General features: G+C 34.4%; 3 protein-coding genes across 7 annotated transcripts; 1 reads left to right on the forward strand and 2 right to left on the reverse strand.

Moving 5' to 3' along the window:
* Positions 1–1,875: 1,875 nt before the first annotated feature.
* Positions 1,876–5,518, forward strand: LOC101259135 (E3 ubiquitin-protein ligase RING1-like). 4 transcript variants are annotated; one of them, XM_004235353.4, is made up of 2 exons: positions 1,876–3,202; positions 5,300–5,518. In XM_004235353.4, exon 1 carries the CDS (start codon positions 2,050–2,052, stop codon positions 3,199–3,201), a length of 1,152 nt encoding a protein of 383 aa, XP_004235401.1. In that variant the 5' UTR covers positions 1,876–2,049; the 3' UTR covers position 3,202; positions 5,300–5,518. The 4 variants fall into 4 exon arrangements, with proteins under 4 accessions (XP_004235401.1, XP_010318346.1, XP_004235402.1 ...); XM_010320044.3 differs by having other exon boundaries at positions 5,305–5,518; XM_004235354.4 differs by having other exon boundaries at positions 1,882–3,222.
* A 563-nt stretch (positions 5,519–6,081) lies between these two features.
* Positions 6,082–12,390, reverse strand: LOC101259924 (dolichyl-diphosphooligosaccharide--protein glycosyltransferase subunit STT3B). The gene is made up of 7 exons (XM_004235356.5): positions 11,579–12,390; positions 10,712–11,225; positions 9,728–10,264; positions 8,012–8,466; positions 7,591–7,713; positions 7,297–7,356; positions 6,082–6,420 (listed from the first exon to the last, which is right to left on the reverse strand). The coding sequence occupies exons 1-7, from the start codon at positions 11,935–11,937 to the stop codon at positions 6,291–6,293; spliced, it is 2,178 nt and encodes a 725-aa protein (XP_004235404.1). The 5' UTR covers positions 11,938–12,390; the 3' UTR covers positions 6,082–6,290.
* A 980-nt stretch (positions 12,391–13,370) lies between these two features.
* On the reverse strand, positions 13,371–21,909 carry LOC101259620 (plastid division protein CDP1, chloroplastic). Of its 2 annotated transcripts, none has more exons than XM_004235355.5 (12): positions 21,104–21,909; positions 18,416–18,529; positions 18,200–18,337; positions 18,003–18,107; positions 17,785–17,907; positions 17,016–17,384; positions 16,705–16,800; positions 16,500–16,619; positions 16,065–16,130; positions 15,208–15,984; positions 14,481–14,671; positions 13,371–13,814 (listed from the first exon to the last, which is right to left on the reverse strand). In XM_004235355.5, the coding sequence occupies exons 1-12, from the start codon at positions 21,410–21,412 to the stop codon at positions 13,730–13,732; spliced, it is 2,493 nt and encodes an 830-aa protein (XP_004235403.1). In that variant the 5' UTR covers positions 21,413–21,909; the 3' UTR covers positions 13,371–13,729. The 2 variants fall into 2 exon arrangements, with proteins under 2 accessions (XP_004235403.1, XP_019068547.1); XM_019213002.3 differs by having other exon boundaries at positions 21,703–21,810.
* Between the last annotated feature and the right edge of the window lie 4,116 nt (positions 21,910–26,025).

Here is a 26,025-nt window from a genome sequence, read left to right on the forward strand (position 1 = left end):
GATATCAATTTATTTGAAATTTGACGAATAGTTATTGTTAGGGTTGCTCTCAAATCATATTAAAACAAAATTTAACTTGAATTGACACAACATGACAACCTCTTAAACTTCCTTTAATTCAGCCACTAATTGGGCTGACACAATTTTGATAGGAAATGTATAGTATATGAATTTATTTCATATATTATTAGTGCAATTTAATTTGTCTAACAAGTGATCATTTGTTTTTTGATGTTATGATTTCAAGGTTGATGTGATCATGTGAAATAGCATGATAGTACAAAATATTTTATACCATAAGGACAAATAAATCAGCAAAATGGATAGTAATTATTTATTTGTGATATCTAATAAAAGAAGTAACCTAAAAAATTAAAACGAAAATATGTGTTTAATCATAATTAAGGAATCGTTTGATAGAGTGTATTAGAAAATATAATGCATGCATTAGGTGTGTGTATTAGTAGCATCTTATTTGATACACCATACACTTTTACACGTCACATATAATCAATGTGAGCATTTGTTATAAACTCTATTGTGTATTAAATATTTAAGTTGTGTATTACTAATACCAAGTAATTTTAGGTATTAATAATACACAACTTTATAATACTTGCATTAGATTAAATAATTACAAAACTACTCTTAAAGTTTATTCATTTTCTTTGTTGCCATAAGCTAATAATTACAAAACTTACCCTTAAAGCCTTTTCATTTTCTTTGTTATCATAAGTTTTTGTTTTTTGGTGTTTTTTAATTTTTTGGTGTCTTATAGGCTTTATGACTTCTTAAGTATTTTTTATTTTTATTTTTTTAAATAAATAAATTAATAATAAATAAATAAATATATATATATATATATATATATATATATATATATATATATATATATATATATATATATATTAATCAAAACTTTTATTATTAGAATGATAAATTTGATTAAAAAAATTATTTATCAACTTTTCACAAAAATACTCAGACACAATAGTAAAGTATAATATTATTTTTGAACAAAAAAAGAATTAATGATGCTTTAGTAAAGAATTATTTTTTATATTTTAGTAAAAAACTATGTTGCAAAGAAAGTATATAAATAAATAACTGTGAAAGATATATTTGTAAACGTATATTTTGTAATAAAATCATGCAAAATTTGTTATTTCTAATATATGAAACCAAACAATATATAAGAAATAATATTTACATAACTAATGCAAACATCAAGTATTAATAATATACTCTATTTTACATATCTCTTATACACGTTTTTTTTAACAAAACATATGTATTATATTCATTGACTTAATATACACCTAGATGCTAATAATTTCTCATATATATGTAAGATATCTTTTGTATATCTGCACGAAAGAAGTATTTCATTTAAATAACCACTAATATAATGTTATACTCCGATAGACTACAAAATTTTATGTTACCAAATACCAACAGTAGAACTTTCTGGGACGTTCGGTTTTTTTATCGTTTATTTTGCTTTTTATTTTGTACAAAATCTAATACTTAAGTAATTCAAAGAAAAAAAATTGCATTTGACTTTTCTTCCACTTCTGCATGCAAATTTATGACTTAAATTTCAACATAGGTTTCAGTTATATATGATTATAAAGTGTGATAAGCAGAAAACTTTTTTTTTTTACATAGATTTTGTTAAATTTATTAGTGTTCAATAAATTCTTTACAATAAATGAAACTAAATAAAGTGAATAAAAATTAAAGGAAGATAGTGGATGGGTTAGCCGCATGAAGATTGTTAACTAACCTGGGAGTCGGAGGTTGTAGCCTGCCTTTATCACCGACCCCACCATCCATCGACACCCATTTAAAAGCGAGTACTCAAATTATCCCATCAGCTATTTGTACTCGCACTCGAAATATCACGCGCCCCTCTTCCTTGTGTCCTCCATTTCTCCAATTTCCCTAACTTCTCTCTCTCACATCGAATTCCTCTTTTCTCTCTCTAAATTTCATTTTCTTCCTTCTTTCTTTCTTTTTCTTTTCTATTCTATATAAGATAAGAAAAGAATGTCGTCGGCCGGAGCAGATGGTGGCGGAGGCGCTGCCGGAAATCAACCACAGAATTACCATTGCTACCAATGTGAACAGACAGTTACCATTACGCCATCACCAAATTCAGAGCTCTCATGCCCAAATTGCAATGGTACGTTTTTAGAAGAATCGGAAACCGCACCACCTTCCAACCCTAATCCCAATACTCATCCCTTCTTCTCCGCCGCCACTACCGATGACCTACCTTTTGGAGGTGGATTTCCGATTGTTTTCTCTTCAAACGCTGCTTCACCTGCCGGTGGTGCTGTCGGTTTTGATGATCTTTCTGCTTTATTTGGAGGTATGGCTGGTGGTTCCGCTGCTTTACCAGGTCGATCCCCCAATCAATTTGACCCTTTCGCTTTCCTAAACAACTATTTTAGTAGTATGAGGGGTGGGAATATTCAGTTAATCTTCGAGAATCATCCTGATGGAGGCGGTGGTGGAGCTGGTGGTGATTTTAGGATTCCGGGGAATCTAGGTGACTATTTTCTAGGGCCTGGGCTTGAGCAATTGATTCAACAGCTTGCTGAAAATGATCCAAATCGTCATGGTACACCTCCGGCTGCAAAGTCGGCTGTTGCTGGGCTTCCAGATATTAAGATCACTGAGGAGTTGTTGGATTCTGATTCATCTCAATGTGCAGTTTGTAAAGATACTTTTGAACTCGGCATGGAGGCAAAGCAGATACCTTGCAAACATATATATCATAAGGATTGTATAATGCCATGGCTGGAGTTGCACAATTCTTGCCCAGTGTGTCGATATGAGCTGCCTACTGATGATCCTGATTATGAGAACAGGAAGACATCACAGCAGCAGACTGCCAATACTAGTAATACAAATACCAACACTAGTAATAATAATACCAACAACAACAATACTGGTGTGATGTTTGGGGGTTTAGAAGGTGGGGGAGATCAGGACAGTTCTCAGACATCTAGTTCAGGGGAGAGGAGGCTTAGGATACCATTGCAATGGCTTTTCAGGGGACTTGGATCACCTGCTGAGACGAGCAACAGTGGAGGAGCAAGCAATGATGCTAACAATCGCAACAACAACAATGCTCCTAGTGGGGAGTCTAATCCAGGTTCTGGAGGGCAGCCGAGGCAGGAGGATCTCGATTAAAGTATGGAGTAGAGTTCTGAGGTTTTCTCCAAATCTTGCATGTTCATAGTTGTTACATTAAGTTTCTTGTATGCTAGTATTCGAGAATTACAAGTTCCCCATCCTTGTAATATATGGGAATTTCGGAAAATAATGTTTTTGATTGTTGATCATTTGCTTTGAGTTAGCCTTGAACGTATAAAAGATGATTGAAATCATCCACACATTAAATATGACACAAGACCTATAGTAAGAATATCTATTTTGACGGGTGTTAGATGTAACTAAAGATGTGGTTGAACAAGATTTTTCAGCAGTCAGTCCACTTCCTTCAACATCAGTTTGGCTTAGCTTTAGCGCCTTATCGTTTTGTATCTTTGAGTGGTGAACTATCAATCATGATGCATGATCCATTCTTTTGAAAACTAAAGGAAACAGGTACACAAAGTTGTTGACAAGGAGGGTATGGACTCATTTGGGTAATTTTGTTTTAATTCTTACGAACTTAATCTTCAGTTTGTATAGAGTATCTATCTTAGTTGCTATGTCCTTGGAGCATTCTTAACCAATCTATAGTGAAATGTGCAACTGTTCTTCACCGCTATTACCGTTACGTTTAAAACAAGTATAATCATTAAACATATATATTCACATTCCTTTTCTGTCTCTTGTGCTAAGTTGCTCGGACACGGGTGCGGGTATCCGATGCAGATGTGAATCCGAGGGTTGGATTTGGCAAAATCTAAATTTTACAATTATGAGGTACGGATCTAGGTATAGATACGGGCAAATAATCCAAGATATATAAATAGAGCTAAAAAATATTCTAAATTCGGAAAGATCTTCTAGGTCGTCTTCTCCAAGACCCCCCAACTTCTTCTATCTAGCTCTCTGGTTCTTCCCCTCAAAAATTAACAAAAGGAAGTGATTCAAGGCCTTCCACCAACTCTCCTTACAGATTGTTGCTACTGTCTGCCAAAAGTAAGAACACAACTGCTTGAATTCATAGTTTCTCTATGTTTGGCTTGAAACGTGAAGCAACAAATATTGATCAAGAGGAAAGGCTAAAAAGGAGATTTTGAGAAACCAAAATCATAATTTTCCCCCAATTTTGTCCATGGTCTCTGGTCAAAGTTTCCAATGGTAGGTTGACCGAATCCCACATGTATCCCACACCCGTCTCATGTTGACACGGGTGCGCTAGCAAAAATAAGAAATACTCGCAACTTAGCTCTGATGTCCTTGCTGGAGGAAGTAGACATATGTTCTACTGAATACAATGTGTATTTCAAGTCAAAATGTGCTATTCACTTGGCTGACGTTTTTCTTCCCGCGTATTTATGACTCAGTTCCTTTACGTTGTGATAATTATTTTTTGACATCTTGTTTTTCAAGAGGTAGGGTGTGTGAGTCTCGTTGCTCCCATCTCTCTCATATTGCCACTAGAAAAAAGTCTTGTCATATTGATGCTATTTTTGTTCCTTGCTCTGTAATGTTCATTCATTTGAATAGTGTAGCTGCATTTTTATCTACTCTAGTTCAGGGCTTATCCTTTTTTTCCTTAGCTCAAAGCTTATCGTATAATTTGTCTTGGGATCAATTTCAGTTGTTTCAGATCAAGTTATTCTTACCTTCACATCATAACTTTAGACATACTTTGGACTTGCTTTTTTTTGAAATATCGTCCTTACCATGTTTGGTTTTCACCCAGATTCTTCTTACTCTTATAAACATCCTTCTCATGTCATGGCGACTTCTCTTAACCTCCCCAGGAGCTCCCTTGTATGTCATGGTTTTTTAATTCTCAGCTAAAACGGGATTAAAGAGATGAGAGGCGACTGGAGTGCAGAGAGGGGAGGTTGGGGAAATGCAATTGTGTAAATTTTCATTGTGGTTAGTGTTTTCATATATGCATTTTTGCATTCTCACTTTGTGATTCAGCAATTTGGAAGTGTTGTATATCCCGGCTGAGGTGACAGTAATTTATTTGTTATTCTCTTATCATGTTTCAAAATGGTGCGTTAAAGAGGCTATTTAGCAGTCATGTATTGTTGTGCAGTATCATATCTCTATCAGTAATGACTTGCTTATTGGATTTTCATCTTTCATCTTCTGGCAGGATAGCCCTTGTATCTCAAGTTGTAAAAGAAAGCGAGAAGTAGATAGTGTGCCAGTTATAAAGATTGTTGATAGAAAAAAGAAGGTTCGGTCCAGTTTCACATTATTGTATTCTCTCCTTTACAATTTTATCTGTTGGCTTTGAAGGTAATTATGGTTGCACTAAATCAATTAGATATTGGAGCTCGTCATCGTAATTAATATTTTACAAAAGCAAAAACTAATGTTACCAGTGATACTTGAAAAGGAATTGCCGTAAATTCCCTTGTATCCTATTCTAATGCTTACGACGACGACATATTCATTAAGATTCTTGATTTGACGATGAGTTGATATAATATACGTAATATTGAATCCACCTAATGGAATTATAAGTAATAGAATTAAATCAATGTCAACGTTAAGAATGTCAGAATCAAATGGTTGTTGCAAATATCCATTGTGTTGCCAAACAAACGACAGTTGTGGTTGAATAAAGTACAAGACGATGAAGGCGTACTATTTAGTATTAACGCAAAAATATAGACACAAGTTTTGTACAAGTTATTTGGTTGTCCCGTTATTTTCTTACGTTGATGTCTTGTCTAGTGCTATATATGTATAATAACAACTATTTAACAGCCAAACCAGCAAAGTATTTTTTTATCTTTGATCTGTTTCCACTCAACTTTGGAGTAAAGACCAAACTAGGTAGTCGTAGAGTAAGTTTTAGATCTCACTGTGATAAACCAAACGGATGAATTACTGTCATACTATTCTCAAACTCCTCCTAACCAAGAAATATTTCAGACAAACTATGCTATTAAATATTACACTGGTCATATTAGTGAGAGAGTCATACTACAAAAGAACATCCCAGGCAACTGGAGCCATAAACTTCACCCTCGATTAAAAGATAATAAAGAAAGCAGTAATCTATATCATCTATCTAATGCTTTCAAAAATTGAATCCTCATTACAGCCGCAGAGATGGAGAAGAATCCTGTTTATTACTACCACCTGTTCTTGGGTGGTTTGACTTTATAAATTCTGACTATCCAATTAGAAGTCGTGAACGCCTCTTCCAAGTATTCAAGTTTGATGTCCTTGTTTCCTATTTCAACTCCCCTGGCTCTATCATATCTGGAGCATAAACAGACATTGGGGAAGGCATTAGTATTCCAGTAATAATGTCTCTTCAAATAAGCCATAAACCCACAAAAGTTTCAAAACAAGTTGGATTAGTACTAAAAAATTAAAACGTTTCTGTTGTTTCCTGGAAACCAATTTGATCTCTAAAAGACACAAAAAGGGATGTCCTCAGTACAAAATCAACATGTCATTCTGATAATTGTATTTGCACACATACAAAAATGTCTGAAGTGTTTTCAAGCTTCAAATGATATTTTTCCACATCTTTTTTTCTAAAACTCTAATTTTCATAAAGCAAATCCTAATGTGCAGAGTTTTTTTTAGAAAAACCCAAACCCAGATCAGATCTAACAAAACAAAACCCTACAAAACAAATAAGAATCTCTGTGGAAACAGCAGAATTTGTAACTTCATGTTAACCATTGTCAGAATGTTAGGAATCAACAATTTGGTAACCTCATTTATCCTATGATTATCTTTCGCCAACTCCCACCCTACCACTTGTTCCCAAAAGCGCAAAAAGGGGGCTTAATAATTCCAATTTTTTTTTTTGATAACCGAGAAATCCGTCTCTGACCCGCCCTTTGGACCAATCACAGCCTTCTAAACTCGGTGGATAATGGAAACGCCCCTCTACCCTTCTCCACTTAAAATTGGGCTTCGCTTTGCGTGGTGTGGGGCTTGAACCTGCAACCTAAGCCACAAATCCTCCACCTTTTGCCACTCGAGCTAGGCCTTGGGGGCGACTTAATAATTCTAAGTGGAAATATGTATGATATCAATAATGCTCTAAAAGATCCACCACAAAACCAGAAAGCACAATGATGCCTCTGATGATCATGAGGAATAGTGAGGTAAGTAACTTACCCAGGAGGCTGGCCATATTCTGTTGTCAGCTCACCAAAGCGATAATAAGATAGCTTGTACCTAATCATGAAACATCAGTTGTATAAAATCAATCTCTGTGTATGAGAAGGAAGAAAGAGATTAAATAGTATATGAACTATGACAAACATAATTTAGACAAAAAATAAACTTCAGGAACCAAAATATGTTAGAAAGTAACAACAAAATGTAATAGGCTGCGCTCAAGTGACCAAAATACTGTTGGACAAGGATGAATCAATATACACAATGAATCATGAGTAAAGGGGAACTCACATCAGACAGTTCAACATCTTAGGCGCAGCACCTTTGTCAACACGATACTCGCCATTAACAAGGTAATCTGGTTCTTTGATGACGGGAAAAACTCCGCCACCTATCCTCACCATCCACAAGAATCTAGCACGAAATGGATGATTACAATTAAATTAGAATGAAGCCACAAGATAAGACCATCATTAAAGAAAGAACACGAGGAGATGAAACCCTATACCCTATACAAAAAAATATTCATCAACATACTAGTATACAAATATTTTTTGATAAGACATCTTTATATGCTTACACGGAAAAACTAATAACTAAAAAAGGTGAAAAGAATTTCACTGTAGGCCTGACATTACATATTAAGGAAAATAAGATACAGCACATGAGGTGAAATATTAGCAACCATGCTTCTTAAAAAAAAACTCCTTACTTGTTTATGTCATCAGATGAATACCCAGTTACACCTCCAAACACAACCAATACATAATCCACATCCAGTGATCTCATTATTTCATATGCTTCATCCTCATAAGATGACATTGCTCTTCCTACTGTAGCTATATGTGTGTTGTTCCAGGTATTATTATCCACAATCACAGTCCTGTTTCCCATGGCAGTGATCTGATAACCATAATCCCACCAAGACATCACCTTAGCATCCTGAGGAGTGTTTTGCCTCAGCCAAAAATATGCTTCACGGTAGTCATCGAAGATAACCCTATTCCCGTGGGCACCCCTGGCAGCTAGGACAATGGAGGGAGATGAGTATGCCTCTGACGTCACCCATGTGCAATGGATTGCATATCTAGTCAGCAAATAGAAAGCACCAACAAGCAATGCAATTGCTCCATTCTTTTGGTAGGGCAAAGACTGATCAAGCGCACCCTGTTTTAGTCATAATTATTTACAAAAGCAAGTTAGTTATAGGTCACAACTACTACTAGTTCCAAGATCAATTATGGTTGCAAATTTCTTGTTCACATCACCTCATTTGAAAGAAAATGCAGGAGTTGATAAGTTATATCATGTACTTAAAACAGTTAATTGCACGCAAAAAGATCAAATGTCATTACATTTATACTTTAGCCGAAGTACTTTATTTTTGTATCTAGAACAAAAACACACTTGATCGAAACTTCAATTCTACTGTTTTATCATTTTACATGACCTTTTTGGTGTACACAATTCAATGTAAATTTATTTCAGAAATAAAGATCTTCATGCCGTTAATAACACTATAGTAAAGAGACAATTCAATGTAGCATATACAAATTTTGAACTCAGCCCCATCCCATCATCCGTATTAGTGCACTGACAACTTAACAGTAAAAAATGCAGAAAGATAAGGAGAATCTCACAGCAAGAACAACCAAATCAGCTCGGATGACTAGGTGGTTAAAGGTAACACATCTTGCTTCATGAGTAAATATAAAATGAGAAGGGTTTCATAATTATATCATATTACCTTTTGGGCAATTATTAACTTTGCAAAAGAATTGGTATTCAGTATACATGGATAAAAGTTTGCTGCACTTCTTTGCACTACATTATTGGATCAGACAATAGCCAACCCGAAAAGGGATTTGCATAGAAGCAGATAACAACACAACTAGAGTAGCTGCAAATCAAAATAATTGGCTACTGTTTCCTAAATTCATGAACATTAACTCCTAATAGTCAGTAGGTGTCAATTTAGTTGCTTGCACATATTAAGACATCTTGGAACATAGACACATTACACAAGGAAGTTAAAGAACCAAACACCATATGTAGACCATTTAAGAGAAATTGAGTTAAGAGATGGCATAAAAAGGGGGAAAAGAATGTGTTAATGTTTCAGAGAAGGCAGCATATTTCAAACTTGAATGAAGTTGAAGAAACAAGAAGAACAAATTTTACCCTTCTCTATGGGGATCCTTTCAGACGTGTCCATTCAGACAAACCATCAAACAAAATTGTGTTTATTAAATGACCCTAAACTATTTAACACCAAAGATTTGGTTCCTGCTAATATGTCTTTAAGCTACTTAAATTAGTAGCAGTAAGAAGTTTGCATCGACTGGCTTCTTGTTAAGAAGATATAGAATCATCGTGTAATTTGAAGTATCAGGGAAAAACAATAACTAATCATATTCAGTGATGCTACCTTTGAGGAAGCCTTTGTGCTAGTTGTTCCTTTGCCGGAGCCAGCTTGAGTAGGTTTTGTTTTTGCCCTCACCAACAGACTTAAATTCTTGATAGTTGCCGAGACAGCAATAGCACTGATGAGGCATACCGCAGGTGTAGCAACAAGAATCAATCGAACCATGACCCCAGCAAAGTACATGCTGGTGAGGCCATACATCACAATAAATATAGTAGCATCTGACAGTCGTTTGAAGCAGAAATACAGACCCGCAGGGAAAAGGATTAGCAATATATGAAAATCAAACATGAAAGATGACCATGCGGTTGGTTGATGCTCTGAAACAGAAGCAATAATGGGAATATGGTCTTTCGCGTAAGTTGGATCCAGTAGTGAGTAAAACCGACCGGTCCATGGAGAGATATAACCAGAAGCAGTCCCAACTCCAAGAGCAATGACACCGACACTTATAGCACAAGTTAATGTTATCCTTAAGAAAGCTTGAAACAACTTCTGATCATTCAGTAGATGTTTCACCCAATCCAAGAAATAAAACACCTGCAACAAGATCAAAACTTAGTATTGAGAACAAGCTGTACAGCTTCTAAAAGCATCAGCAAAATCCTAACACCAATTGTAAGTCACGAGCAAAGAATAAAAGAACAGGCTGAAGGAGTAAAAGTGTCATGTGAAACAAATATCCATCGTCCAGACTCCAGATTAGATTTTCATGGGAAAAATATCAAATGTAGAGATGAAAAAATTTACAAGACAAGGAACAGAAATCCTCCGGGGGTAAGGAGTAAAGTAAAATGATATGCATTCCCATCAACCACCCCCAAAAAACATAGAAATTGGGATAGGGAAATTTCTGCAATTCTCCTGAAACTATGGACTACACAAGAAACTTGAATGACTAGTCCATAGTTACATAAATGGTTTAAAAGACCAGTCATTTTTATTTATCTATTTCCACTAAAATAACACAAGGGACAAAAAGAATACCTGCATCAAGAAAAATACTCCCATTGCTGCCATATGTTCTCCCGACTGTACATGCTGAAAACCCACAAAACGAATTTGCATTGCTAGCAACATTCCTAAAATGTACATGCAGTTGTAAGCCACATATAGCCTCATCGAATATCTTCCGACAACCAAGAGTACCAGCACATACAGTGGAATAAGATTAATGATAAATACATAACCACCCCAAGCTGAAACCATGTAGAAGTACCCTAATGCTGAGCCCAGAGACCAAGCAAGTGAACCTGTTTTCACTGCCTTAACAAATAAATAGAAAGTAAGCAGCAGTGCAAATATAGCAACCCCCTCATTGTCATATGATCCTGCCACCGACCTTGAGATGTAACCAGGACAGATAGCAATCAATGCTGCAGCCACAAGCCCAGCACCCGTATCCCATAACTCTTTCCCAAAGAAGTAAGCAACAAGAGTTGTGTTGGAAGCAAAGAATGGTGCTGTGAGCACACATACCTCACGGATATGGACAGCAAACCTAATAAAATATCATATTCTTTAGTTCTCGGAGAATTGAAGACCATCTGAAATTAAAACTACCCAAAATTGACAAAAAAAAAAAAGAGTAGAATACTTAAAGGTAAGTAATTTTTTCTTATGACTAAACTTGCTCTCTATGTCTCTCTTCCAAACAAACAAAAAAATTATTTCTCGGTGACTCGTCTCTACATTTGATGTTTCCTAAATTTCTCTAGATAGTTTTCTGGTACGTAAATATTACAGTTTTTTTATAAAAAAAGAAAAAGAAAAAGATTACACCTTTTAAGTCCTCCCTCAGCTTATGCAGTAATTTGGTTTGAAAACAAAGAGGCAGAATAACAAAAGCGATACCTGAGGAATCTAAGTATCCAGTAGATAAAGGCAGCAGTGACCATAAGTCCAGGATAAAGCGTACCACCAATGATCCTTCCAAGTGGATACCAACTCTCGGAGTCGAACCAGTTCCAGAACTCGTAAAAACCTTTCTGAGTCAAATACAAGGTCGTCCTGTAATTGAAATACGGATCGAATTCATGGATCATGCTCTCATATCTGAGCACACTGAAGAGGCGAGTGATAAATGCGAGAATGTAGACGAGTCCGAGGATCGAAATTCGAAGGAGAAGCTCCTGTTGCTTCGTCTTCAGCTTTAGAGATTTGAGTGAGAAGAATGACTGCGATGAGGAAAGCAGATCCGTTGCTTTCTCCATTTCTGCGAGAGATTAGATCTACTACTAATTCAGCTCAATTGATGAACAGAATGCGAATTTTCGATTCGAATTTGCCGAGTTTTGGATCTTTGTTACATTTATGAGCGATGGATCAAAACACAAACCCTACTGAAACGCCAGTGATAGTACTCTATGAATCATGGAAGGATCCTCAGAGCAAGTGTCGAGTCTGACCAATCGACAAAACGTGGAAAAAATTACATAAAAGGGAGGACTACAAGGAGGTATTTACTCAATGGGCTCTTCTCGTTAGGCCCAATTTTGAGACCCAATCCAGATTAAACTCACAGGGAATTTGCTCATTTACTAATTATGAACCTACTTAGGAGTGACAATCGAGAAAGTCACAGTGGATATTGACATGTTAGAATCAGTGTTAAATAAAATATTTACTATTACAATAAGCTATTCGATGAATAATATGAATATTATCCGCAATTGAAAAAGGAACTAGTAACATTTTATGCATGCACTTTGGTTATCTAAAATGCTTTTAAGTGGATATTCAATACAGAAGGATTTGGGAATGATTTAAGAAGATAGGTAAAGCGAAAATACTTAAACAACATAGACTACTCTTGCCTTACATGACTCGTAAAGCGGTAATTTCTCATATATATTTTTCCCTTACTTTTGCAACGGATGATTAGGGCGCAAAATCATTGTCATTTGGCAAACACAACTCAAAACTCCAACCAGTATAATATGGGGCTGATGATGAGCTTTTGTCCAATATTCTCTTTGTGACGATCTTAAACATGTTCTTAATTCAAAGTAAATTTTATCCAAAGGCACTGTCAATTCGCTATCTCATTGTCAAATGCAGTAAAATTTTACATGTAGATGTCTAATGTAAGGGCGTAAATGAACTCAATGATGGATCATTAATCTAATAGGGGTGAGCCCAAGATTTTTCTCTTTGCTGATCAATTTCCCCTATACAGAAACAGTAGAATCGAATTATGCAAACATAGTGTTTCTTTCCTGCAATAAATAAAAAGCAAAAACCGAAGTAATTACGTAATGGACCATTTTGCAAATGTTTTTGTTATTACGTGTAAAATCTTGAATGTGCTTTTTCTTATTCAAATAAAACATGTAATGCCAAAAAAAAGCTTTTATCCAAAGATATTACTTCCACAAGCACTCTACATTTAGGTGGCCTGTGATGAGCAAACTAGCAATGGTGTGGAGGACTACCAAAGTAGGCCATCATAATTCATAAGTCGTAACTTGTGCAGATTAGGGACCACACAATGTTTGAGTTTCCACGTTATTTTTCCGGTCATTGAAGTCAAGGTGGGTTAAGTCTCGAAAGTCTACCAGAAAACTCTGGAGCAGTACATTTTATACCAATTCCAAAAGTTCAATACAGAAAGTAGAAATGATACTCGAGTATGAACACACTGATGTCTACTCAAATTCACTTAACAAGTAACACAATCACAAAGGTATTGGATACTGCCAACAAATTTCATCGGAAATCAGTTTAACAAATTAGATTTTACTTTCATAATCTAATTTACCTCGCTACAATAGACTATCCACTCACTTCAGCATTTAAAGATAAAAAAAAAAAAAAAGAATACACCAACTAATGATGCCAGAAATTGACAAGGATAGAAAAAAAGGCATTATTTTAAATAGGAAGGTAAACGAAACAGAACAGACCACTATCTCCTTGAACTGCACTCAATGCCAGCTTGAATATCTCATATACAGGTAAGCTGTGGTTTATATACTGAGAATTCTACTCTCACTATGCTAGAAGTCATGACTCTGTTAGAATATGTCCTTCACTAAACCTCCAAGCACCACCATCTTGCCTCTTCAGAACATACCGAATTTTGTAAGTGCTGCAAGATGATCACCAGGGAACTTTTAGTGTTTTACATGAAAACAAGCATGGATTCATTCTCAGGTAGAGAGGTGGAACACTTAATTCATGGAGGAATAATTTAAGGAAATGATGCTAAAACAGCTTGTTACAAAATGCTATATTAGAAATGGATAAACATATAACAGGCAAATAAAGTGAGTAACAAATCCTCAAGTTACTGAACAGATTTGCACGAAAAGCTGAATATACCACTACGAAGCTATGGCCCAATCTCACCCCATAAAGCACTCTAGTTCATTATATGTGAAAAGAACAAATACATTCAGCACCTGACACATCTAGATATTAATTGTACACACTATTATGATTTATTTTTTAGTGGTACTATAATGTGTAGCTAGCTTCAAATTACAACTTAACAGCGAATTTAGTCCTTGCCTTCTTTCAATGGACATGCTTCAAAACCTCAACTTCTTAGAGATGAACCGACTAGTCCTTACATTACACTAACAGAACAACCAAATGGAAAAGAAATCTAAAAGCTCAACCAGCGTCTGCACTCCACCCTCGACTAACCTGAATACACTCATCCTGCAATTACCCCCCCCCCCCCACACACACACACACACATACACAGAGTCAAACTGACATACAAGAGCAACTTCCAACAATTTCTGATTACCTGTAATAATTTGGGTTCTTAAGCTGTGATTCATCCACAAGTTCAGCTGCTTCCTCCAGGATTGCCTCTATTTCTGCCATCTCCTGACCAATCCCATCGGTCAAAATCTCTGCTCGTAAAACTGAAAGTTGGAGCAAAACAAATCTCCAGAAACACGACCTGGTTTTTGCTGCTTCAGACAAGGCTTGCCACTGTTGTACAATTAGAAAGAACAGGGGTCAGAAAGACACTTTTGTGGGGGAAAACATAGGTTTTGAGTTTTTGACATTCAGTGGACTCAATGAGGTCCAACCTTTCTCCAGAATCACAACATATTAGGAAATAAGACTTACTTCACTAGTCCATCATAACAGATTTGCAGATACATAAAACCAATCTGCTCGGTGAATTTCACAAAACCAACATATTAACCCTCCCAGGGAACTCCCCCCCCCCCCCCCCTCCCCCCTCTATTTTGCTCATTGGTGTTGGAGGTGGAGGGTACTTAAGCCAACTATCTCAATGTGAGCTCATATGATAAGAAAATCATGTTTGACAACCTGAAATTCAATATTTTAACTTTTTTTTTTAAGTCCAAGTATCATTGGTGCTACAAGTGAACATGTAATCTTATGGCATGCAAATGGGGTTTATAATGCATATATGTTGGTAAATAATTGATGTTGAACACCACAATTTCCAGCAATACCTATAGGCACATCACGCATTTATAAGCAATGCAGCTAACCTGAACAAGCATCGGCTCATCAAGAACATCAAAGAGACCATCAATATTATGGTCAGGCCCTAGTGCTTCTGCCTTAATGGTTTGCCATTTCTTAATAAGGGTCTCAGCTTCTTCTATAGGCATTGGTGTCTTGTAAGCTGCTGTTGCAGAAGGTGATAGACCAGCAGCAAAGAAAGAATTTTGGAGACCAGAAGCTTGTGAGTCTATCTGCATTGTGAACTTTGGAAACAACTTCTTCAACTTCTCAGTGATGCCACTTCTCCTATTGCTTGGCTGCCTATAACTAGGATCTTGAGGAAAATCCGTTTTCCAGGAATGGGAGCTTGTCGTCCTTGGCGTATTTAGCCACCAACCAGATCCATTTTTCATTCTCCACAACTGCATGTTCATTAGCTTGAAGGAAACAAAGATGACGCATCCAACTGACACAACAAAAATTATCTTCTCAACTATGCTATTCAGGCCCAACCAAATTTCCCAAACCTTACGTCCAGCACCCAAATTTCTTTTCAACTGAACAGATGGCATCCCAGAAGCATTGCCCACATTGACCTTATCCACGGTCAATTGAGCTTGTAAATTAGGTGGAGCTAACTGCTTTACAGCTGACCCGAGATGCCGTGAAGTATCACCATACGGAAGTGGTTCATCTGTAGCTCTTTGGTCCCGTGTAATAGCAGGTGCAAGTGGCCTATGACTAATTTGAGATGCAGTCTGCAGACCTCTTTTATTTCCCTTGCTCACGAAAGGTCGTTTCTCGCCGCGAAAGAAGTTTACCTGTTGCAAATCTTTAGAGTTAGTTTAGCTCTCTACAATGAGGTACTTTTTGAATCAAAACATTTCATAACATGACTCACTAATGACGGAGAACAATCCCTCGTATCAGGGAACAAGCCAAGCACAGCATCCTTCAACCAGGTCTCCTGGAAAGCCACAAGATGTTATGATGAGAAACATTTGACTTCAACTCAACAAAAGACTTATCCCAGATAGAAACATCACCCTTGGATAAAAAAATAGAAACAAGTTTTGCTTATATCATTATCTATGGTCAGAAAATCCTAATTTTGTTTACAAAAAGGTGGACTCTGCAAAAGAGCAACATGTCAACAACTATAAATTGGTGCTGAGGAGTTAGGGTCACGGAGAAGTGCATTTATATTTTTAAAAGAGAAAAAAGTAATGACCCCTAAAGAATATAAAATGAAATAAATGCAGAGGGAGAAACCAGGAAACCAGCCTATATGAACCACATAGTTTCAGAGACTGATTAACAGCATGTAAATACATACCAGTGGTTTTGATACAGTTGAAACATCTTTCGTTTCTTTGACCGATGCTAAATTACGTGAAGCTGTATCTGAGTTCAGCTCAAGCTGCCGAAGCTTTTCAGTAGCTGCAGCTTCATCACCCTGTATTAACAAAATTTACTTTTCTCAATAAACACTGAAGGGAAAGGAAATACATAGCCAGTGAAAGAGGAAATTACAGATTCACCTGCCCAAGAAGGAACAACAAGAAAGCTTCCTCAAATTTCAAATCAACTCCTTCTGAAGCGATCAAACACTCACAAATTATTTTGGATTTGTTAATCTGCAATAAACAATTGAATTTTTTTGTCAACATGTTACTGCATCCGGAATCCTGGCATTTTCAGGTAAAACATCTAGCAAGATATTGGAATTGCGTTACACACAGAGAGTTGATGCAATTTAACCTTATATCTTAATAGAGTCAAAACACTTTATTGCGGTCAACTTCAGCAAGTGAAAATCAAAGAACAAAGAATAGACCAACGTCGTAATTACCAGATCAATCTGCTTGCTGGAAAATCCTAGGGCAATATGAGCTAATAAAACCACGTAGAAACAGTTGAAATCAATTACAACTCTTTGGTTTTGTGACTCAATGGACTTTTTGTTCTTCCTTGTGACAGCCAAATTATCCCACTGAAGGAGTTCAACAATCTCCGAAGCCATAAGCTTATTAAGAGCTTGATTTAAGAAGCATTGCCAATCCTGAACTTGGCAGGAAGCTTCTACGTCAAGGCCCTGTCTGAGCAATTCACGTAATGCTGCAATGGCTCCTAACCTCCGCTCAGCATTTTCAGGTGTACGAGGCAGGCCTAATAACTCCAAGGTGCAGGCAGGAGCGAGCTCTTCCAACGATTCTTCTATCTAAGCGCAAGGTAAAATATAATCCCAATGAGAAATAAGAAACAGCACATCAGAGAAGTATTTGCACTAAATGTTGCAGAGACTGAAAACACCAACAAAACTTCCAAGTCTCCAACTATAGACATAACATCATAGCTACACATTTTTACAGAGAGAATCTTCTATATTTAACTCAAGCTAGGTTTTTAGTCTACTGCAATTGCTATTATAATGATAAAGAAATCTACTGATGATGAGATGGATGCAAAAAAATTGATGCACATTCACATAGCAAAGCCTTAGCCCTTAAATATCTAAACTACGGCACTTACATGTAAAATGAAAAATAAGATGAAGAAAAAATACAAATTTCGCCTTCACAAAATCTGGATATAAGACAGCAGAACTAAGACAAGCTAACCTGAGATAATAATGTCATCTTCCCAAGAGAAACTTTGCTCCTTAAAAGACATTGAGCACGAGCAAGAGCTTCAAATCCTTGTGAAATTCTGTTCTTCTCAAATCCAACTTTTGCAATTGCACACTTCAAGAAAGCACCTAGAATAAGAAACCCAAGCATAACACAGATCCCAAGAAAAAGACAGCATAGAGTTATGATATTTTCTCTCTTTGCCTAACCTCAGCAAGTGCCATGGACAAAAGAATATCATGAACATAAGGCTTAGAATCTGGATGTTGAAGAGCTTTCTGTCCAATATTTAGCACAAGCTTCTCTTCCCCGACCTGAATGAATAATGTTAACATTTTAAATAATCATTTTCGCACAAACTTGCAATGAAAGTAATCCGCTTGCTCAATAGTGTATTGTATCTTACCTCTTGAAGAAGACAAAGAGCACTAGATAACCAAGCCCATGGTATTCTAAGAGAAGACCTTGGTGGAACCCTTTCTTTTATATTTCCGGCATATTCTGGCTCAAACAAAAGCTTATCCCTCACATCCATTAAAAGATTCTGAAAACATGTAGCCAAGCATGAGAATACAGGATAACCTCTATAAGAAAGATGAATATGTAGGACTGCAGCTACCACCTGGCGAGAAACAACAGCATCCATGGTGTATCCATCTTCAATCTCAGCATTCTTGAGATGCATTACCGACTTGACAATTTCATCCTTCTCAGCTCGGTCTGAGACACCGATGATCTGCAAGTTAATACAAAATTGAGGATCATTTCTTGGAAATAGAAATGTCCTTCCTCCCCTTACCTCTAGCTTTAGTACCACTTTCTTGGACATCAAATCAATTTTGCTAGACTTAGTACACAACAATTATATTCCCACTTGAAAGCACTGGCCCAGTAAGGAAAAGCACATAAAAAGTAAATAAAAAGAGAAGAGATTGTTTATCTATAATGTAGCATCCAAGAAGGTGCAAATAACTATAAAAAGGATCCATGCTCTCCTCTCACTGACATAAATAGTCCATAGGTACAGTATATCCATATTGTTTGCATTGTTTATCCTATACTTTGTATTGTATACGGCCTCATTTTTTCCTTCACGAAACTTAGAACTTTTTTTTAGAAGGCTTCCTGCATGCGAAGTATGGAATATGGAATGTGTAGAACAGAGACAGGTAATAATGAAATATACTTACTCTATATAGTTGACCTATATTCAAACCCCTTCTTCAATGCATTTATGTAGTATCTGGATATTATAAACCCTTTTTTTAACACATGGCCACTAAGTTTTAAATGTTAAACCAAAATGACATACCTCCTCCGTCCAATTTACATGGCAGTGTTTGACTGGGCATAGAATTTAAGAAAAAAGATTTTTGGAACTTGTGGTTTAAAACAAGCTCACCTCATTAAGGGTATAATGGTAAGTCTAAAGTTACATTTACAAGTACAGAAAGATGCCACAATGGGACAAAGGGGGTACTAATTCTTTTATAAAGAAAATGTACTATTTTAATTTTTCTATTTTTTAAAAGGGGCACTAAGATTTATAACTGATAATTACGATTCAGAATGGATGTTTGGGGTCACCATACTAATGAAAGCATGGCTCAATATATAACAACTATGCTTCAACTCCAAACTAGTTACAGTTAGATATTAAGTTTCTACATCCATTCTGCTCTATTTGATTGAATTGATAGATACGAAGCCTTCGCCATAATCATCAAATGGAGAAAAAATTAGGGAGGAACTCAATGAAAGGAAAATTGATGATTCATATAAATAGCTCAGTGGGAAATGTCCCGAAGAAATCCATTGATTGTGTTTCTTTCCGATGTCTGATAACTTGTCATTTATGACAAAACGGTTTTCTTAAACTAGAGATTCTCAAAATCTCATGTTTATTTCCTCACTAATATACAAATCTCTAACCAAACTAAACAGACTAATGACAAGCACCTTACCTAATGTATGTATGTGGATCAACAACTACTAAACCTTAGCCAATTAGTTGTTATCGCTTATGTAGATCCTTTTCTTTATATAGTATCTTGTTCTCCGCTAGGTCATCAAAAGAAAGTATTTTGTTCGCCACTAAATCCGCATACATTTTCAGAAACTATAGATATTCGAGACAGCTTCTTCTCCATGTGGTTCAACCTACTCTCATTTCAACACCATTGATCACCATCAATCATCACATTGGGGAACTTATGGACCACTGGCATTTGGACGTAGATATTGCAATCACGTCTAGTCTAACTTCAATTCCATTCTTCTTATAGGGGCTAAACTTGCAAGGGAATGTTAGCAGAAACAAGTTGCAAAAAATTATATAATCACTACACAATAAAGATTAGCATATTTGTTGGAATAAATCAACAAAACCACCCTTTTTTGTCACTAACAATAATAACTGCATGGCTCCATCTTTTTTACCATTAACACAAGTGTGCACAGCAAGCATGCAGCATGATGTTTCACAGCAAGTTAGCTGGATTCATTTCTCAAAGATTTCATTGTGTGACAGTTCTGAAACTCATGAATTTCAAATGCATAACTTGACAGCTATCCATGAGAAATTATTCCAACAATTTAAGCATTACTAGTACAGTTGAGTTAAAAATGGTAATGTCAGGAAGTTATTTAATTAAATGAGACAGTGATTTTCTTATCAATTTATTTTAATCTAGCTTCCAGAGTAAGCTACATATATTTGTTACTTAAATTATTTCATTCACTAACCCTAAACATTTGCGAGTGTATCATATGTTGTAAGAAATTCTATCATTGGTCATGTAAGGTGTTTCCGCAGTATAAAGTACTAGTTTTCCCAGAAAATGGAAACCAAAAGTCAAATGATATAGAACCACACAAGTTATCCCATACGTGCATGCAAAAACATAAAAGGAAAATGGTGAACTTTCCAAGAACCAAAACAACAGTTCTAGTTTTCTGACCCATTCATTTAGGCATCCATTTTGTTTCTCTGAGATGTAAGTAATTGAACTACAGTCTATTTGCACCAGGTATCTTCTATCAATTAGTACAAGCATATGACTAGTACAGCTTCCATTTGTTTCTATCATTATGCAAATTGCACAATGACTTTGGAAATCTTGAACTTAGATATCAGTGGAGCAATTAATTTGAGAGCATATCGCTACGAAGTGCTACAGAAATGTCAACACTAGCTCTTTTGTACAAATACAGAAATCCTACTTGCATAGCTTTCTCCAAATATTTTCAAAACAGATAAAGCAGGAAATCAAAGTCATTTTACTATAAATAATGCTACTAGAAGCGGCACCTGGTAGCAAGTGACTGGGATTTCAATAGAGGGAACTGTGGGAAGCTGAGAATTAGCATTACTTCTATCCACCGTGCCGCTTTCCAAAACGCGAGTGTCAGTAGCATACAATCTCCACCTGCGATTAACTTTCTTCCTAGAGCCGCACCGACCAACCGTAACCCTAGCTCTGAATTTCCCCCATTTCTTATCGTTTTTACCTCTGATTGGAACATCTAAAGCAGCATTGTAGAAAAACACCTTGTCTAGGTCATTTTCATTGCTACAAAAGTAAAGTGCACTTGGCACTTGATAGAATACTGCCGTCATATACAATCAATGCTGTTTATGCAGAAATTTTTTTGTGGCATTACTCATAAATCAACAAAATCAACATTGCAAATACAATTGACCATCATTTCACATCAAAGCAGATGACTCTCAAAGGAAGAAATGTAGCGCTGACCACTGATTACAGTGCTATCTCTGCTATTAAAACTTCAAAAAAAAGTGAGACAGAGAGTGTGAATCCATCATCAATCTAGAAAAATCAGTATGAATTCCATTGTTAATTGAACAAGTTGAGCTTGCTTGAGGATGTAAAAGATTGGGTTATATACCTTGCAGTATTTGGAATGGAAGAATCGTTAGGATTACCGTTGCTTTAATGCTTTATGCCCCTTTTTGTGATTAACATGTGAAAGAAATTTGTATAACAAAGATGGAAATGGAAATGGAAATGGAAATGGGAAAATCTGGGCAGTGGTGTTTATGTGATTCTACTAAAGTTTGGACTCTGGAACTGTCCTAAGAAATATTGGCCCAATGGGCTATATGTAAATGGGGTTTGACTATTTTCTTAGATCGGATTCTGAAAATATATATTTAAATATTTGTTTAATTATAAAATTTGATTAAATCAACTTTTAATTTTTAAGTATTTATTAGTACTTAAAAGAAATTGGCGGATTTTGTACAAACACAACTTGAAGGATTCTAATTTTCCAGTTTTAACTTTAAAATGTCCGGTTAAAGAAATGTTTAGCATTAATATATCAAAGTTCTTAAACTTATCAATAAATTTCATATATTTAAACTATAATTTAGTATAATTGAGTATCTGGATATTTGACAAATTGTTCTTTCAAATATTTCTTATTAAAAATTCAAAAAGAAAAATTACGTGCAATCTTAATGTCATTATATACATAAATTAACCACATAGAATATTTTAAAATCTTTAACTATGGATATCATTCTCAATTGAATCAAACATGAGGTTTATGGCTTGTTGAGACTTGATACTATGATATGATTCTCCATGTAAGAGCAATAAATTAAATCACAATCAAATTAATAAACAAGATGACAACGATGTGATTATTAAGGAATAAAATTAAGGATGAATAGACTTTAGAAGAAAAGAAAATATAATCTAACAATTAAAATGCATTAATTGTTTAATTCAATTTCAATACGAAGGGAAGAAAAATAAACATATATATGAAAATTATTGCTTAAAATATTCGAGAGAGATTCATTGAAGAGTATACTAGGAAATCCTTCTATAAATTCACAGAAAGAGTATTTCTCTATCTTCAAACTTAATTTAACCCTACTATGAAGACTTAATTAAAGACTATTTGTACTAATCTTGCAAAAATAGTGAAGTTATAAAAATGATCAAATTATTAAGTCCTTGATCACATTTGTGTTTTGTCATTACTTATCTCGTAAATTCATGTGGGCATATTATGAACTTTAAAATCTCTTTTTTAATGTATCTTTCATAGCACTTTGAGCTCTTGATGAGTGATTGAAAACTTCCATATTCAAGATAGTCTATACTAAAATTCTTGATGCTACCTCGATTTGCATCAGCCTAATGTGGATAATAACACATAGCATATTTTAAATGATTAACTAATTTATATAATGAACATTTGAGAGCGCATACAATATAATAAAATAAATGAACGTAAATATATGTATGAAATAAATATTATAATTAGCTTATTGTGTGCATGCATAATATTCATGCATTACATTATATGGGCATAATACATCAATGTATCATTTAACTTGGTTTCGAATCACATATATGTCCTTCAACTTTAGGTGTACACAAGTAGACACTTAAACTTGTATAAAGTTGAACAAATAGACATACATGTCCTACATGTCATTTTTTGTCCTACGTGGTGTCCTACGTGTATTGTGTCAAGTAGGACTCGTGTGTTTATTTATTTAAAAGTTGAACAGTTAAAATGTCTGTTTGTGCATTATGAAAGCTGGAGGTTAAAGTTAAAATTTGAAGCCAAGTTTAGGATCCAATCTCTCTATATATATATTATGCCCATTATATGTATGTGCATTGATTTATTCAATCTAGTTTATCCACTTTAATAACTAACAAATTATATAAGCATAATCGCATACATGTAAATATTTCATATATGTACAAATTATAAATATTAGTTTGATTAATTTGATGACTAACAATCTATTAAACATAAATATACAAGTAAAATGAATATATATATATATATATAAAATTATTTTATCATATTGATGTTTCATATTCTATTTAATGACTTATACAAACTATAAATCCTAGTACATGCATGAATTAAACACAAATGTAGTATGTGTGTATATTAGACATTCTAGTTTGATCACTTGACGATTAACAAACTAATTCCCTAATTATTTATCCATTTTTAATAATTGACACATCTATTAATAAATTAATTATGGGGCAATGCTAAATAAATGATCAGAAAATTTACTCAGAATAAATTGGTCTTTTTTTCTTTTTAATTTAAAAGTATTAAAGTTAAAGGGTAAAAATGTTCAAGAAGATAAAAATAACACAAGTAAAATATCATTCTGGCCAAAAAGATTTTTCCTTAATATTGACATAATAAATTTACCATTTTATCCCTACTAATTATGAAGTGAATGAATTAAAAATTTAAGTTTTTAAGAAGTTCTACATTTTTCAAGTAATTAATTGATGGTATAATAGGTAAAAATAAATTGTCTTTTTCTTGATTTGTCAAAATAGACAAATAATTAGAAATAAATTTAAAAAAAAATGGATAAGTAATTAGAAAACGAGTGAGTATGTAACTTACAACACGTATCTTGATTATTGTTTAAGGTAAGAAGCATATTAAACACATTAAGATTAAATTTGCTTATAGCTCAAGACATAAATATTAACTTTCTTTGGCCCTAAATTGGTCTACTAATTAAACTAAATTAATCAAATAAATCTTAGCGAGCCTTTTATAAATTATTTTGGACAATCTATAAATAGGCTCATAATAGACCGTTCAAACTTAATTAAAGCATAAACTTTATTCTTAACACGGACTACAACCTTAAATATTAAAACTGCATCCAAATGGTATAAGGCTTTCATTAGAAGGAGAAATCATTATATCTTACCCCATAAAATAATTTGGAAAGACTATATTTGTTTCAGTAATTAAATGCATAACCATATTTGAAGGTTTATTCCACACGACAGCAAAGCTTCGTGTTATTCTTTTAAAAAAATTACGTTAGTAAGCGAAAATCAACTATCAATTTTAAGCATTATGGGCAATAAATAATTTCGTACACCAAAATTAGCATTAAAATATTCAAACCTAGATGGCATATGTAAACTTAAATTTAAGTAAATATTGTACATTAAACCATATTAAATGTCATAGCTTTTGTTTAGAAGGTTCAGGTTGTAATTCTATTTTATTGAGTTGGGATCCACGATATTAAACATAAATTAAAAATAAAAAATATATTTGTGTATTTTTTGACTGTTATTATTCCTAAAGTCGAGATCATATATATTAAGTAAATTGCAGGGTAAGAGGAAGAAGTCGAGCTACAAGAAAAAATTGTGGTTTCTACAACAAAAATTTACAGCCTTTCTAGTGGTGTTTCAAGTTGTGAAATTAATGACGATCTATTTTTCCATACTTGTTGTTCGACCCGGACCTTTAAAGTTAGGATTTTGTGAAAATAGTATATGGGTTTGAGATAAAGATGGGATAATTTCGATTAATTTTTATTTAACGTTATACGTCAAATAGGAATAATGTATCTAATCTCATAATTTCTCCGCGTTCGCGGGGTCTAGCTTAGCGTCCAACCAAATCGGAGTTTCTAACGTTCGCGACGTAGAGTTTTCTTTGATCTTGCTATGTGTTACAAGTTGTGAAATCAAGTGATTTCATTTTTCAGGGTTTATGGGTTTGAGATAAAGATATAAAAGTCGAAATATATGAGAGTGAGCCCTTTTTCGATGTCAAAAACCATATCTGAAAAAAGAAATTGAGAATAAATCAAAGTACATTTTTTAAATCCGCACTTACTAAAATTTCTCATATAATCTTTTATCATCCATCTTACGGGTTCAATGAGTCTTTTGTATATTCAATGAGTCTTTTATATATTTGTTTAAGAAAATTTTTGTAATGTAGTAAGTTATAAACTCAAAAGTGTAATTTGATGGATCCAAACGAACGTATTTTTGAATATCTGATCAATTTTAATTTTTATTAATATAATTTTTTTTCATCATTATATTGAATAGGACGGAACAAATTTGAATATATTGTAATGTGTTTTTAAATTTCATTTCGATAGTTCTAAATTGAATTTTGTTTCAACTATTTGAATGCTTATATGAAAAAGGAGAAAACTGGATCAAAATTTTGGACGTGACACAAGGAAGAAAGGATATCATAGATGATTCTTGAAAAATTATTTACAAAGTAATTTGTTGTAGTAAAACTTAACAAAACACTTTGAATATGTAAATTATTTATTCTATCTATGTCATACTACCTTTCCACCCTATCAGACTATAGTTGCCCAACTTGAAAAAAAACGTACCTTTAAAATTCTTCTTTCTTCTTTTAAAATTGGAAAAA

Source organism: Solanum lycopersicum, chromosome 3 (genome assembly GCF_036512215.1).
Source record: "Solanum lycopersicum chromosome 3, SLM_r2.1".
NCBI lineage: Eukaryota > Viridiplantae > Streptophyta > Magnoliopsida > Solanales > Solanaceae > Solanum > Solanum lycopersicum.

Coding starts and splice junctions, on each gene's coding strand:
- LOC101259924 (XM_004235356.5), bottom strand. CDS start 11,937: ATGGAGAAAGCAACGGATCTGCTTTCCTCATCGCAGTCATTCTTCTCA. Junction 11,226..11,578: donor TGGATACTTAGATTCCTCAG/GTATCGCTTTTG, acceptor ATATTTTATTAG/GTTTGCTGTCCATATCCGTG. Junction 6,421..7,296: donor GAATATGGCCAGCCTCCTGG/GTAAGTTACTTA, acceptor TTTATGCTCCAG/ATATGATAGAGCCAGGGGAG.
- LOC101259620 (XM_004235355.5), bottom strand. CDS start 21,412: ATGACGGCAGTATTCTATCAAGTGCCAAGTGCACTTTACTTTTGTAGC. Junction 18,530..21,103: donor TCCCAGTCACTTGCTACCAG/GTGCCGCTTCTA, acceptor ATTAACTTGCAG/ATCATCGGTGTCTCAGACCG. Junction 16,801..17,015: donor CCAGCAAGCAGATTGATCTG/GTAATTACGACG, acceptor TGTTTATTGCAG/ATTAACAAATCCAAAATAAT.
- LOC101259135 (XM_004235353.4), top strand. CDS start 2,050: ATGTCGTCGGCCGGAGCAGATGGTGGCGGAGGCGCTGCCGGAAATCAA.